The sequence below is a fragment of the Neltuma alba genome, unplaced genomic scaffold (genome assembly GCF_004799145.2).
Source record: "Neltuma alba isolate B1F8T4 unplaced genomic scaffold, ASM479914v2 tig00011083_pilon, whole genome shotgun sequence".
NCBI classification, from domain to species: Eukaryota; Viridiplantae; Streptophyta; class Magnoliopsida; order Fabales; family Fabaceae; genus Neltuma; species Neltuma alba.
The window spans coordinates 85,770-102,294 of NW_021635824.1; the positions used below are offsets into that span (position 1 = coordinate 85,770).

General features: G+C 34.2%; 1 protein-coding gene across 1 annotated transcript; it reads left to right on the plus strand.

The window, feature by feature from the left end:
- The first annotated feature begins 11,401 nt into the window (after positions 1-11,401).
- Positions 11,402-16,220, plus strand: LOC114761114 (probable methyltransferase PMT15). The gene is made up of 6 exons (XM_028950432.1): positions 11,402-12,064; positions 13,397-13,607; positions 13,692-13,980; positions 14,941-15,330; positions 15,788-15,865; positions 15,986-16,220. The coding sequence occupies exons 1-6, from the start codon at positions 11,402-11,404 to the stop codon at positions 16,218-16,220; spliced, it is 1,866 nt and encodes a 621-aa protein (XP_028806265.1).
- The last annotated feature ends 305 nt before the right edge of the window (positions 16,221-16,525 follow it).

The window sequence follows — 16,525 nt, forward strand, 5'->3', positions numbered from 1 at the left end:
ATATTTATGTATGGTATTGCTTCACCTGCTTACCATTCTGTTAGTATATGTTGTAAAGTGAGCTTTGGTTACTAAGACTTTATGTCTCACCCTGTTAATCTCATTGTTTTCAAGAGAGCCTTTCAATACCATCCTTCATGAAGGGAAGCAATTAGAGGCTCAAGCGAGCACAACCTAGGGGGCCTTTCATTGCTTGGGTTTGTAATGACTATATAATTTGTCATGCTATGGTTCATGTTTTGTATCTGTATATCTAACTGTCTCTTCCATACTTTTGGATTACAATATTTTATAGAATATTTACTTAATTCCCAGAGGCCAGAGCATTTCTTATGTATGAACATTAAGGATCCAGTTTGTTACCCTTTAAGAAAAACTCACATCTTATTGACTATTAGAATGATTTTGAGAATGTAAGCATTAAGCAGGTGTGACTTGTGGACTAGGTTTAGCCCTTGCTTTTCTTATGTTCTAAGTCTTTATGTGAGGGATTTCTTTTAGGATGGCTTTGTGGGCTGTTATTGTGCCTTAGGCCCTGCTTGTTATTGTTGTTAGTTTGGTAGACTTTGATTTATACTGAACTCTTTATAGCCCTACTAGCTTTTAATAACCTAGTTAAATTGTTCATCTACCATGGTCAACTTCTTAAACTATTATGAAATTGTGGTTTTAAGGAAATGTATTTTCAGTTTCTTTCCTCTTTCTCTTCTTCTCCTTCCTCCTAGGTCAAAAATTCCATCCTCCTCTCCCTTTACTTGGCTGGTAATCTTCATGTAATGGGGGAAGGAGGAGGGATGTTTATAATGCCTCTCAAGTTAACCCTTTATACTTTGCCATCAATCTTGCACAAAATTACAATGATTATGTGTCATCTTTTCCATGCTTCCATGTAAGTTCAAAGACTTCATTTAGCCCTTAAAGTTGGAAAAAATTACCATGGCCATGTGTCATCACCTCTAAGATTCCATATGCCTTAACTAAAATGGAAAGTAGTTTAAAGTCCAAAGAGGTCTTCTTTCTAATTTTCCCCTTTAATAATTGCTAAAATTCTAACACCATCCCTTTATGAAAATGGCACCAAAAATAGAGATGAAAATGAAAAATTTTGTCTAAAAACAAGCCCTAGGTTACTCCTCTATTAATTGAATCCAATTCTTTTATGTCTTTTCATATCATTTTCAAGGTTTTTGTCATAGTTAGTGGCTCTTTTAATGGTAATTGTGCTTAATTTAAATTAAGAGTCTTTACTTTGAATCAGTGTCTTTTTAAGGATAAAATTATTATAATTGGTTATTAATTGTATTTGATTAATTTTTAGGACAATTAATGCTTCAAATTGTTGCTTTTCATTGTAGGACACTTGAGAATTAGAACCAAGATTGAAGACCAAAATATTACACAACATGAGAGAACTCAGAGTATTGATTCTGGAATAACGCGCCGGCACCAAGAAAATGTTGCACTGCGACCAAGTCTAAAAATATGCATCAATGTCTATTCTGGAATAGATCGCTATAGCAAACATTTTCCTTTGCCTCGGGCAACTCTCAGAATTTTGCTAAAGCTCCTCTCGGGAATGCTTTGCCTGGGCAAACATTTTCCTTTGCCACGGCGAAACCCCTCGTATCAGTAGCATCAAATTCGGATCCATAACGTAAAAATAGAGCATCTACTCATATGATCCGACCCAGATTGACCCCTTAAACCCTTAGAAACCCTATTTTTGACATAATACTCCATTCTCTCATCTCTAAGACATCTATTCACTCATCTTCTTGTCTCTCCATCTCTACCTTTTTCACCATCCATTTCCTTCACCTTTCTTTCATTCCATCTCATTATGAATGTATTGCTTATGATTATTTAACATTTTCAGCTTTACTAGGTTAGACCACAGAATCCATATCCCCCCAAAAATCCTACTACTTTTACTCTATGAGAGCTCGGGTAGCCGATATTCTTTATTGCCTTATCTATAATGGAGCCCTAAATGTGAGGTTCTACAAGAGCAATAATATCCAGCCTATAACCTTAGAGTAGGGATTTTAAAACTCTATGAAATTTACCTAAGGTTGCTCCTTGGTAGTTACAAATAAAAAATCTTTATCCATTCCTAATGAAATTTAGTGCTCCACATTAAAGCAGTTTGATATCATGTCATCATCTAGGCTAATATCATTTACCTCTATAAATACTGACTTGCCTTAAGAAGTGATGGTGGCTCTTAGAGCCTTTACTAGGGCTTTAGTAAGTGCTATTGAAGAAGCCCTAACTTTCTCTCTATGTCTGGGCCTTATATGTTTTTAAATTTGACTGTGGATTGTATTTTAATACCACTTTTCATTGGGCTTTTATTAGGGGGTTCAGGATGGAATTCTCTTTTCCCCTTCTTATTGCTAAGTTGGGCTTGGGGTTACTTGGCCTAATGTTCTTAGTTGCTTTAGGGTCTATCGAGGTGAGAGCCTTCCTCTCATGAAAGAGAGAAACTGTAGTGTGTTGGCTTGTATCTAGAGTTATGGTTAGAATTATTTCTTTATAGGCTAGTGAATCAAAGATTATAACTTATGGGGATTGGGAACTACTTTGATCTTGGGGCTGGAGTCCTTATCTATCTTCTTTTTGTGACTAGCCGTTGAGTTGACAATCCATTCATGTTTTAGTCTCCTTAGGATATTGCCTATAGGTAAAGCCCTTTTTTCTTGGTTCTTGTGAGTAGAGAATTTTCCTTGTTAGTGACAATCTATCTCATCCAAGGTAGCCAAAAAGGCAAATTTGCTGGCGCCAGTTTCATCAGGGAAGATACTGCCTTCTCTAGTCTTTTTGATGCTTCTACTGCCACACAATCTCTGAGTTGACACCTTCATCCAAGTACCAAACAAGGTATCTTCACACTGGCTCCTCATACACCTTGGTTTCAGCCTCAGAATTTTGTTGCAAGGGAACTGCCAGAGTTTGTTCTTGGTCGTTGTTGTTTTGCTCCTTGCTCATCTGCTGGAACTTGATTGGGTAAGAACCTTCCAAGTATCCATACTTTTTGCAACAGTAGCAAATAGTAGGTAGTCGTTCATACTCAACAAAATGAGCTATTACATCAAGCTTGATCATAGAAACCAGTGGCTTGGTAAGGTCAATCTTCACTACTGATCAAGCAAATTTTTCATTGTCTACCCTTTTAGTATTTTAGCACTTGGCTTGTTACTTGGCCAATCGCCCTCAGCACACTTTTGTGGTAATAATGGTAAGGGAGGCCCACGAGCCGTATCCATTCATGGACTCATTAGATCTGCAAGCTAAGTGGTGAGAACGTTAGTTCCTATGGATGTACAGTCAAATAGTGCCTAGAACTATCAGAGGACCCCTTACCATTACATGTTAATAGTCAAATTTGCTTGTGAATTTCACCATATAGCACCTACTATCTAGTTTGGTGAGTTTGAAATCTCTGGTCGGCAATTACATAGAAAGTATTTTTGAGTGCAGCATGTCTCGACAGATGTAATAACCAAGAACTTCCACTACTACTACGAATCTCATGCATTTAGTCATGAATAACTTGACTCTCTTTGAGAAGTTGATGGTGGGTACAAGACCTTCCATGTTGATAGTTACATCTTCATGTTCAATTATCAATTCTTCTTTTAGGTTTCCTCAGTTGTTGTTGGTAGGATGCGTTGCACCTAGCAGCTTGTCCTTGAACAAAGGGACACTGTGTTCGAATGATGGAATTTCACCATTGTCTTCTTTTAACGTATTTGTCTATTCAGCATTGATTTGCTCCACTTTTTCAACTCCATTGCCCAGCACTTCATCTTCATTAAAAAGTTGCCTTTGGATACTAGGCCAGTCATTGCCTGCTATGTTGGTCATGACATTCTCTTCCATATCTATTGCAGTAGTTATTTCTCCTTTGTCTCAAAGCTTCACCTTCTTGTTTGTTCAATTTTCCTTCATTTTGGGTGTTCGGTTGCCCTTACCCACAAGGTCGACATCAACTGTGCATTCCATGACTAAAGCTTCCTTACCGCCACAACACCACAAAGTGCATTGTTATGGCCCCTTTGCTCCTCCACTGCAGTGGGTGACGGAGGCAATATCTAACTCCTCTGCCATAGTGGGTGAAAGAAAGACACTTGCATTAATCCCAAGAGAGAGCGTCCCTCTCCATTTCAAGAAGTATATAAAAAGTACTTTTTTGATGAACACCCTAGTCTAGCTTTTTAATTCCAGGCTAATGTCCTCTTTTATAACTAAAAAGGACAAAAAAAAAGGTCTATTACAAAAGCAAGAAAGCATTATTACGGAAGGATAATAGGGAATGGGGTGGAACAGGATATAACAGCTTTGATTAAAATGCCATTAAATTTGTTGAACAAATTGTGAATTTTTGTTTATTTATCACGCTTAGATTTTTTTTTCAAGCAGATTTTTTATTCGTTTGCTTAGATAAGGAAATAAACCATACGAATTGAATAAAAAAGTATAAAAATATTATTTAAAATTACATGAAACTAGACATACTCATACAATAATTTTCTCTTTTATTTGAGACTCTTTGATTGCTTTCCATATTTTCATGCCTGCTCTAGTATTAACTTAAGTCACCTTACTTTATCTTGATGCCAAATAATAAAACTACATATTACTTCATCTGGTTCTTATTAAAAAAATTCCCACGTATTTTCTAACAAATGTATTAAATTTTTACCTAGTGTTCCCTTTTATACTAGCACTTATAGCCCATTTGGTTTGATTACATGAAAGGGGATTATATGTAATCCTGATGCAAATGACTGATTCAAATGTTTAATTAGACTTATGTAATGTAAAGGGAATTACATTTTGTAATACTGATTATTTCAAGTAATGTAAAAGGGATTACACTGCTAAGACATATGAATGGGGATTAGAGCATGTGGGAATATGAAAAAAGACATTATTTGCCTTTGCCTTCTCCATCATCTTCGTCCACCCTAATTCTTGCCAACACCCCTCTATCAGTGACCTTCTCATATGCTTGTGATTCTCCTTTACTAGCAATCCTTCCTTTCCCTTACTCTTGACATTATTTTCCCTTGCCTTCTCCATCATCTTTGTCCACCCTAACCCTTGCCAACACCCCTCCATCAGTGATCTTCTGATACACTAGTGGTTATCCTCTACTAGCGATCCTTCCTTTCCCTTCCTCCATTGATGAGCTGGCCAGGCAACATTTATTAGAGAGAACAATTATGCTTCTCCATATCTCATCAATACCAAATACAAACTCATGTCATCTTTGCTTGATTACATCATCTTCCTAGTCTAGCTCCATATTTTAGATGGATAACTTCATGAATAAAATGACACGCTACTTGATGCTCTAATAATAAACAAATCAGTGGGGGTCTCATGAGATCTATGTTGACTGTTAGGATATGGCATTGACGGAGATGAACTTTGGGACCTCTCTATGCCCAAGAAGGAATTATTTTCACCCTGATGTTCGGCTTTCAATTGAGGACAAGGAGGAAAGCACGATGTGTGAGAAGGGTAAATAAAGGGATAGGAGAGGAGGTTGTGATAGTAGTTGGGGAAGATACGGGAGGAAGCAATGAACCAATGAGAAATTCCATTTGTGTAGGTATATTTTTGTCCTTTCAATTTTCGTTATATTTGACTAAATATAAATAATAGATATAATTATATCATTCTTAATGTTGAACCAAACAAGTTAATTATAATCATCATTACATTACAATACATTTTCAATCATTACATTCCCTTACATTCCCACTAATTCCATGAACCAAAAGAGCTCTTAGTGTTCCTAACTAATTTTAATAAGATTTATTAATTTATGTGAACTGGTTAATGAGTGCTTATTTTACGTGGCTTATTTTGTAACATCCTAAATTTTGAATATGAGAACTACAAGTGTATACCTATGAATTGAATGATCATGAGTAGCTTTCGATAGCAAATTAGTTTGAATGTAGCTTGGAAACACAAAGGGCAATGATTGTAGATGTTACAATGAAAATTGGAGAAGGAAAATATAACATCCTGATTTTTATCCCTAAGATTTGAGCAGTATTAAAAAAAAAAAGAAGAATGATATATATACACATATATTGAGGTTAATGAAGATTAAAGATATATATAGGTAAATATTTATTAATATCGAGTTAATGGAGGTTAAATGATAAACAATTAAAATATTTATGATTATCTGTATTTGTGTGTTTGTGTGCGCAAGCATAAATATATAAACAAATAAAATAACAAGGTAGAGAAGTCTCATATCAACTAAATAATGGGAAGAGGAAACTACAAAAACCTATATATAGGAGGTGAGAGGGTAGAGTTACGAATAAGTTGAGCAATTTTCGTATACACATGAGAAAATCTTGGCAAAGTGCCGTTTATAGATCTGTTTACTGTTGTATCATGTCGAAATTTGGAAAGTAGACTTGAGACTTCTAAGGCATTAAGTTCAACAATTGGATTGATAATTGGACATATGTGTTGAGAATAATGTATTTTGCATTAGATCTATTTTTCTAAGTCCTTTAATAATAGAATATAGGTTGTAAATTGTGGGTTTTCTATCTAGATATATATTCTTACTCTGAACTTTGGAAAAAAAACTCCAGCATGTTTTATTTGCACTTAACTTATGATCTAAGTGAAAGTGCATTATCTTCTTATCTCTCTCTGAATTCTTTTTTCGTTTTTTTTATTTTGTATCAATTGGTATCAAAACCAAATTCCCACTTTTTTTTTGGTCTCGCATAAGCCTTCCAAAATCAACTCTTTTTAACCTTTCCTGTCCTGCATCAATTGATATGAAAACTAGGTTCTCATATCTCGCCTCTCTTCTAGTCTCTTATAAGCCCTTTAAATTAGCCCAAAAAATCTCCATAGCGTTCCAAAGCTTCAAGGTCGATTTAGTATTTCACATTACTTTCAGATGCATGGTTTTTGCCATTACAGGTTTCCCTGGAGTATGGAAGCCTTTTGCATACAGTTTATAACTTTATGTTCCTAAAGTTAATTGGTGAAGTACTTGCATCCTAAATTTTAAATTTTGTGCTTTTGAATATTACAGGGGTAATTTTTTGTTTCCTGGTTATTTTCTACCCTTGATCTTCAATCTTCATTATTCACTTTCCTAATGTTTTGTTGCATTTTTACTTCCCATAATCCTTTATAAAAAAACAAAATGATTTCCTATCTTATTTTTATTTTATTTCTTTACCTTTCTTAATTTCCTATTTTCATTTTTGACTTTCTTAAATCCTTCATTTTCTTTATTCATATTTCTCCCGGTTTAGCACTTTATAAAAAGGCAAAAAAATGCATGCTAGAGTTTCATGTTAATTCACATTCGCAAGAAACTTGATCCTAATGCTTTATCTACTTGAATTACCTCCTCACATGTCAAATATCTTAGTTTTTAATATTGAGAATCTTGTTTCTTATCCAGGTACTTTTGAGCCACTCCCATTATTTAGTGATGATCTTGCACATTCCTAACAACACAGTGCTCTAATTTCATGATTACTGGCCATCCACCAACTAAGGAGATTATCGATACTTTCACGGATGAATAGACTGTTCTCAACTCCAAGGGTCCTATTCGCCGCTATCTTGTTTGATGGAAAGATTACTCTGGTACTGATACCACTTGGATTGCTGAAAACGAATTTTGCTAGATCAATTCCATCTTGCTTGACTTTTATTAGCTCACTATATCTCTAAAGGACAGACAACCAGAATAGCAACTAACTTCCTGTATGTTGGTAGCAACCAACACTATCCACAAGAAGAATCATCCAAGTACAAAGTTAGCTTTAAATTCTTAGCACGGATACCTTCATTTCCATGAACACGTCCTCACTGTTATGCTTAACTTCCCTATCCACCTTTGTTCTGCATATTCACTATTTTTTCTCTTTTCTTTTTTGTCTCTCTTTTAACTTTTATTTTTCTATGCCTTTTCTCTTCCTCATTATGCCTCTTTCTTTCTTATGACTTCTCAACCTTTTTTTCCCCCCATCATCATGCCTTTTCCTTGTTTTTGTTTTCTCTTGTTTTCCCTTTTTTCCCTTCTTGTGTTTTTTCCTTTACAACATAACTTAAATTCACATTCTATATCCCTTAACAATGAGATGCATTCATGGTACATAGGCCACTAGAACATTGGATAAGTAACAACTCAGCTACTCAGAATATGTTCGATAGGACAACTAGAATAGCAATTAACGTCAAAGAACTGTCGTATAATGATAGTTATGAGCAAATTCCCCCAGGCGTACTAAAGCATCTAATTCAGGGTTTGACCATGGTCTGTTTGGAGCCGCCAGCATGGGATTCTCCTTAGGAACCTCTTGCTCTAGCAGTGGGGGTTCTCATAAGGGTTCAGAAGGTTCTGCTGGGGTAGAATGGGGTTCTACTCCGATAAAATAGGGTTTTGCTCGGGTTGTGTTCATAATTGTATCCTTGCATTTATATATATGCATGCCCCTATAATTCTATTTAAATTTTAAAAATAAATTTTATTGTAGGGACTTCGATATTAATCATGGAACTAATTAACATATTATAACCAGGGAACTAATAATTATAACTGAGAAAATATTTTTTTTTGTTTTGTTTATTTTTTTCCTTGGCCTAGTGCAGTTTTAAAAATGGCGCAATAGTATTTTGTGGCTGCTCACGAGGATGGAAATGACTTTGTTTCGAGCATCCGACCGGCAGCAGATAAATAAGGAGGGAAGCTGAACGCTAAGATTTAATTTATATTATTCTAATACTACCTCCAGTCTTTAATATAAGAACTAGTTAACTAATTTGAGTAGATTAAAAAAATTATTTATGTTAGTTATTTGTAATAAATAGGTATTATTTTTTCTAAAATATCTTCGCTAATCAAATATATTGAATAGAACTAATATTATTATAAGGACTATCTTCAGAAAAAAATGGATCAATATGATGAACAGAATAGATTGGAGTCTTATATTTAGGATCAAAATAAAAGTCAAACAAACTCTTATATTAAAGATCGGAAGTAATTTTTTCTAAAATATCTTTGTTAATCAAATGTATTGGATAGAACTAGTATTATTATAAGAATTGAGAAAAAAATGGATCAATATAATGAACAGAATAAATTGAAGTTTTATATTTAGGATCAAAATAAAAATCAAACAAACTCTTATATTAAAGACTGGAAGTAATATAGTTTATGGTTTAAAATAGTAAAAATATTATCCCTAAAAGTTATAGAATCTTCAGGCTGGGATGAAAAACGTTATTTGCTTTTTAGTTAAATATTTTAAACAAGAAAAATACTTAGATGAAGTTCTATACATTCATTTTGTCAAATTCTGCAATCATACAAGATAATGCATCTTATTTTTTATATGAGTTTATAATTAAATTATTAATATTTTTAAAATAGAAGATATAGTTATATATTTTTGTATTATTAATTTTTTTTCGTAGCACTTTCTTTAAGAAATGTTACAGAATATTATTAATTTTTTAATATATATATATATATGTGTGTGTGTGTGTAAAAGAGCTCTATAACTTGGTCTTCATGCCTTCTATAATAGATGTAAATGTAACTTCAAAGCTTACTTTTTATCTAGCAGTAAAAAAGTATATTTGAAAGGAAAAAAAAAGGATAGAGAAAAAATAGTAAATAAGGATGAATATGTTACATGAATCTCAATTTTAATTATATGCCTTTTCATGAACTTTCTAGGAATATAATTGTATGCATGAACTTGAGAGGATTGACCTTTTTGAGGGCGGGAATATTAAGGCTCGCCCTCTGGCTTCTGAGCACTATAAGGGACAATCTCATTTATTACCAACCTGTTTTTAGTATGGTCACAAGCAAGTTAGTTCAAAGAAAAATCAGAGCATTTACCAAGGAAAAAAATTACAAATGGTAACCAGATACTTTTTTTAAAAAAATCCAAATGCATATAACAAATTATCAAAGAGCAGATACTAACAGTTTGGGATTAGAAGTGGAACAGAATTCACGAATATTAACTTCTTAATGCAATTTTTTATTTTTTATTTTTAACCAAATGCAACTTTTGAGTTTGAAGTTTCAATAATCAACAGATTGATTTTTTTTATATAAAAAATGGTAGAAATAAATAGAAAAATTAGGTAGAACTAGTGGGCACCTTATATGGTAATGGAATTAATGTTCAAATTCAACCCTCACCACACTGTGGCCTGCTTTGAATATACTTTCTCCTTAATCAAAGCTGCCAGCTCACACATACTACGCGAATTTGGATTCTTTATCCTAGGTCGCTTTTCATACTTTTGTTGATGCCCAATCTCATCCGGCCATTTAATTGTTCATTTGACCCACAAAGCCGGACACAATTGATAGATGACTGGATGTTTTAAACATAATGTCATGGGTCCGAATTAAGCCATGCCCATGAAAAAGACTTTATTGGGAAAGGCAAAACCCACTTCAGTGATCTCTACATCTTAAGAGAATTAGTCTCTAACTGTCAGTTAGGGGATACTACATGTTCCAGGAAAAAAAAAATGTTGTTTGTTTGTTTTAACTGTAGATAAGAATGTTAATTGGAGCATTAAGCTGAATATCTCATTCATTTAAGTATCATCATAAAGCACAAATGTTGTTTTTAAAATTATTTAAGTAATGGCATATACCACTTTCATCCTTGATATAAGTCACTTATAGCACATTCTCACATACCAAGAAATATATTAATTTGACTAAATTTTTTAATTTTTTTCCCTATTAAAGTTTTGTCTCTTTATATATACATTTACAAATCATTTTAATATATCTCTTAGTCTCTTTATAAATATTTACAAATCATTTTCATATATCTCTGTCTTCTTTTTCTCTTTTTAATAAAAATTAAATAAGAATAAACAAGCATTAAATATATTACAAAGAACTTGCATTTAAATATATATGAGTAAGTAGCAAATAATTATATTCCGTATATTAAAATATTGGTTAAAACTAGTTAAAACCAATAAATAAGTAAAAAAAAAAGTGACTTTTTTTTTTTCAAATACGCCTTCATTTATAAAGATGAGTGAGAAAAAGAATAAATAGAAAAAAATACATTAAAATTTTAGACAAATACAAATGTTATGCTTATATGTGAGAGAATATTACTTTTATGTGTGTGTGACCTGATCTCTGAAAATCCAAAGCCCTTAGTTCTCCAATTTAATATGCTTAATTACACTGACATAATATATCTCTTTACGCGCATTTCCTTACATGACCACAATGCTCTCTCCTTCATCTACCTGCTTTTGCTAATTTGTCATCTGAAATTAATATCAAATCTTCTTCTTTTTCTTGGGCATGTCACTGATCTCCTTCTAAGCCAATATGGAACCCTACCACCCAACTTCTAAACCCTCCAAACCCCATTTCTTCTCTCGCAGACTCAACCTTTACTCTCTTGTCGCCTTCCTCTGCATCGTCTCTTACCTCGTCGGAGCCTATCAACCAGGCGGCTTGCTTACCACTTCCGCCGCTGCCGCCGCCACTACCATCGCTGCCCTCAGACGTACTCCATGTTATCCCAAGCCCAATACCCTCAACTTCCATTCCCTCCACAATGCCTCACTTCCGACATCGGAACCAGCCAAGCACTACCCTCGCTGCGGCGTCGAGTACAGCGAGTACACGCCGTGCGAGGATCGCGATAGGTCGTTGAAGTACTCGAGGAGCAGGGTGATTTACAGAGAGAGGCATTGCCCGGAGAAGAAGGAGTTGCTTAAGTGTCGTATTCCCGCGCCGTTTGGGTATAAGATTCCGTTTCCGTGGCCGGAGAGCCGTGACGTGGTTTGGTACGCTAATGTGCCTCACAGGGAGCTGACGGTGGAGAAGGCGGTGCAGAATTGGGTCCGGTACGAGGGTGATCGGTTTAGGTTCCCTGGGGGAGGGACCATGTTTCCTAATGGTGCGGACGCGTACATTGATGATATCGGGAAGTTGATCGATCTCCGAGATGGCTCCATCAGAACCGCCCTGGACACTGGTTGTGGGGTATGCTTTCCCTGTCGTTTTCTTCATTTCATAATATTCCAAACAACCACGAATTAAAAACCACTTTACTGTGGTTTTTTCCCTCAAATAAATAAGTAGAAAATATTTTTGAAATGAAATTTGCTCTGGCACTTAAAATTCAAATTGGGATTCGGGACAGCAATGTGCAAGATTAATTTATATATTTTCTATTGTAATTTAATTGATTATAAATTTTTTTATTTAATATACTCTATAAAATTTAATTAAAAATTGCACTGTGTATAAGAGTGCGACTCACCTCAGTGCAAAACAAATTAAATATTAGTCCCGGGTTTAGTACATGTTTTGATTAATAAGAAAACATTATAAATACTATTACTCCTCTTACTCTAAATATAAGACTCATTTTGTTATGTAAATTACACTATATAATATGTCTTATATTTAAGACATGCAGAGTATTTATCTGTCATGATATCTCACATATTATCAGAATTGCCACCTCTTTCGTTGGCCGGTCCTGCCTAAAATGTTTTTTCAGAAAATTCTTTTTTGATTTTCTAGTCTGAGGTGGCAAGCTAAAATGGGTATCTGCATTTAGCCAAAAACTGGATTGAATAATTGAATATATATTAAAAAAAAAGAAATAAGTAAATTTAAAAGACAAAAGCATTAATTTTATCCACTTTAATTTTATTTTGTTTTCTGGTTTTTGTGAAATTTATTTCTTGACAACAGAAATAAATTTTTAGTTATACCCTCTCTGCTTTTACCCAAATCAGTATTCATAACAAATAAATAAATAAGGTTTACTTACACAATGATACATTGAATAGTCTGACCAGATCCCAAATTTAGATGGGATTGAGGAGATTGTGAAGCTTTGATCACAGCAAAGCCGTACTTTTGGTTAGATGAATGTCCTTTCTTTCTCCTATGAAGAATTTGTCTGAATAGTAATTACAGATCCACGAATCTACTTAATAGCTATACGCGAATTAATTATCAATAATATAAATGCTCATTCTTTAATTGTGCCAAAATTAAATATATAAGAAAAATTTGAGACGAGCTCCAGTAACCAGAACCCAACTCACCTAAACTTTAATGAAAATAAATATGAATTTTAATAGCAGTGGCATGACCAACAGGTGTTAGTTACAGTAAAAGAAATTTTGGTCATTTAAGTACGTGCTCTCAAGTTTGAACCTGTGTAAATGAAAAAAAAAAAAAAAAATCTTTTGGAGATTTTTAATATATGCTCAAATCTGACTAATCAGATGACTTTATAAGAAAGAGATAATAGTGGCATGTATGTGCATATATTTAAAACTTTGGGGGGAAATGCAGGTAGCGAGTTGGGGAGCGTATTTGATGTCTCGAGGGATAATAACAGTGTCCATAGCCCCAAGAGACACGCACGAGGCACAAGTTCAGTTCGCTCTTGAACGAGGAGTCCCTGCTCTCATAGGAGTCTTGGCCTCCAAGAGGCTCCCTTTCCCTTCTAGGGCTTTCGACATTGCTCACTGCTCTCGCTGCCTCGTCCCCTGGGCCCACTACGGTACGTCATGAATCCTATGACTCATACTCCCAAAGTTCTACATAAAATGAGAGACATTCTGATGTACTATTCATGTATATATAGATGGGATGTATTTGAATGAAGTGGATCGGGTTCTGCGACCCGGTGGATATTGGATCCTGTCGGGTCCACCCATAAACTGGAGGAGTCACTGGAAAGGGTGGGAGAGAACAAAGGAGGATCTGAAGGAAGAGCAGAAGAGTATTGAGAGGGTAGCGATAAGCCTGTGTTGGAAGAAGGTGGTGGAGAAGGGTGATATCGCCATTTGGCAAAAGCCTATCAACCATTTTCACTGCAAACCCATTCATCGTTCTTTCTGTCCCTCTAACAATCCCATTCCTGACCTCGCCTGGTACGCAACTCCTCCTTTATTCTGTGCACAGTTTTTTTTTTTTTTTGAAGGTTTTGAAACAATAACCTTAATGAGATGGGGTTAACTAGATGAATCACACGTTACCAATATATCATATTAACGATCAAATCTTTATATATTGTTAGTTAAAACATCTTGTTCAATAATTTCATTGAATATTTTCTTCATTCTTCCTATCCTTATTTTCAAAGGATTCCATACTATTTGATATATCCTTCCCATTGGTATCTAATTCAACAGTTGTATTTAAATGTGTCACTTTGTTTTTATCTATAAGTTACTTGTATCCCAAGCCCGCAAATAAAGAAATATATTAAATTAATAATTTTTTCACATTTGTCCTTATTAAAGAAGGTATCAAAAATATTTTTTGTATTTTCTATCACTAATTTACTTTATTTCTCTCTGTATTTATTAATTCAACAAGAGTAACATTAGAAAAAGCTCATTAATTATCCTAAAAATTATTTATATTTAGAAATAATTTTTTTTCTAGAAGTGACTTATAAATAGAGATATTTAAAAATGTTCGAACCCCCTCAAATAATTTTCTATCATATTCTTATGCCATGACAACTCTTTGCATATATATGTTCATTACGCTAATGAATCTTCTTTTCTCTTATATCACCACACATCGACTCAACACCACTACCTCAACTTTATACTCTCTGTCCCTTTAAATCCCAACATTTATTACCATATAGTATTGCTAATCTTATTGCAGTTCCAGTAACACTTACCTTTAAAATTATTCTAGGTACTTTCCCATCATAAATAATTCTGGAAGCCTTTTTATTTCCATTTGAATCATCCAACTTGTTATATATCATATGCGTGACATCTCCATCAATATCACCGTCTTTTTGTGTATCATTGACCCACAAATATTTGAATGATTTTTTCACTTGTGAAATGATTTGGTGTCCCATAATTCAGGTACACAGACATGGAAACTTGTTTGAGTCGTCTGCCGGAGGTAAGGAAGAAGGAGGAGACAGCAGGTGGCGTATTGAAGAAGTGGCCTGAAAGATTAAGTAATGTTCCTCCAAGGATTTATAAGGGAACAATAGAAGGAATCAGTGCAGAGACATTCAAGGAAGATTCTGAAGTGTGGAAGAAACGAGTTTCTTATTACAAGCAAGTGAACACTGAGATTGGTAAATCCAGATATCGTAACTTCCTAGACATGAACGCTTATCTTGGTGGCTTCGCAGCTGCTTTAAGTAAAGATCCCGTTTGGGTCATGAACGTGGTTCCTCCTCAGGCTCAGGTTAACACACTTGGCGCCATATTTGAAAGAGGATTGATCGGAACCTATCATGATTGGTTAGCTTCAATCAACTCTCTCTCTCTCTCTCTCTCTCTCTCTCTCTCTCTGTGTTTTTTAAAGGATAAAGATACATCCCACACTCTAATTTTATTTTTCAGGTATCTTGATCCTTTTTATGATGCATCCAACATCCTAATATTATTTTTTGGAGTGTCTAGCACCTGGATGTTATTTTTTTAGTTGCATGAATACCTAAAGATTAGGTTGCTGGATGTACTAAAAATAAGATTAGAGTACTGAATGCATGAAAAAAATAAGATCAAAATGCTGGATGCACTACATAAAATATTGGGGTGCTCAATGCACTTGGAAAATATGCTCAAGATGCTGAATCCATCTTAACCTGTTTTTTAATGTAGCTTGTGAATTTTCAATCCAATATTGTGATTGTTGGTTGCAATTATAAATCCAAATCTTGTAAGCTCATGGCCTTTGAATCTTGTTTGTTTGCAGGTGTGAAGCAATGTCTACTTATCCTAGAACTTATGATCTTATTCATGCTGATTCTGTATTTGGTCTTTACGAGAACAGGTGTGTGTATGTGTGTGTGAGTGTATTGTTTTACTCTTGTTCCTTTGAAATTAAACTCAGAAATTGTGATTCATGAAGAGTGAATTGAGATTGCATTTGGGTTTGAATTATTACCTGTAGATGTGAGATGGAGGATATTTTGCTAGAAATGGATAGGATTCTGAGACCAGAAGGAAGTGTAATTATCAGAGACGATGTGGATATTATAGTAAAAGTGCAGAAACTGGTAGAAGGAATGGAGTGGGAGAGTCAAATTGTTGACCATGAAGATGGGCCTCTTCAACGCCAGAAACTTCTGTTTGTCGTCAAGAAATATTGGACTGCTCCCCTACCTTCATCTATTTCTAAGAGATGATCATCAAGTGTCTTTGAATTTTTATTCTGCTTTAATTCGATTAATTTCTGTTCCTTATTTTTGGTGACAGATATTATACCAATTACTACAAGAAAGAATTAAAGAATTAATATGCAATCCCTATAATTTCACATATTTTTTAATGAGTTTCTTATAGTAGTTTTATTTTTTACTTTTTATTAAATTTTTGTAGCTTTCTCAAGGCTAAAGCATACGTTTATCCTTTAATTATGTACTATCTCCAGTCCTTAATATAAGAGCTAGTAGACTAATTTGAGTAAATTAAGAAAATTAGTTAAATTAGT

What these genes read in the sequence shown, in the direction of transcription:
- LOC114761114 (XM_028950432.1), top strand. Translation starts at nt 11,402, where the DNA reads ATGGAACCCTACCACCCAACTTCTAAACCCTCCAAACCCCATTTCTTC. An exon ending in CGTCCCCTGGGCCCACTACG is followed by an intron (nt 13,608 to 13,691) that starts GTACGTCATGAA and finishes ATGTATATATAG; the next exon opens with ATGGGATGTATTTGAATGAA. An exon ending in ATCGGAACCTATCATGATTG is followed by an intron (nt 15,331 to 15,787) that starts GTTAGCTTCAAT and finishes GTTTGTTTGCAG; the next exon opens with GTGTGAAGCAATGTCTACTT.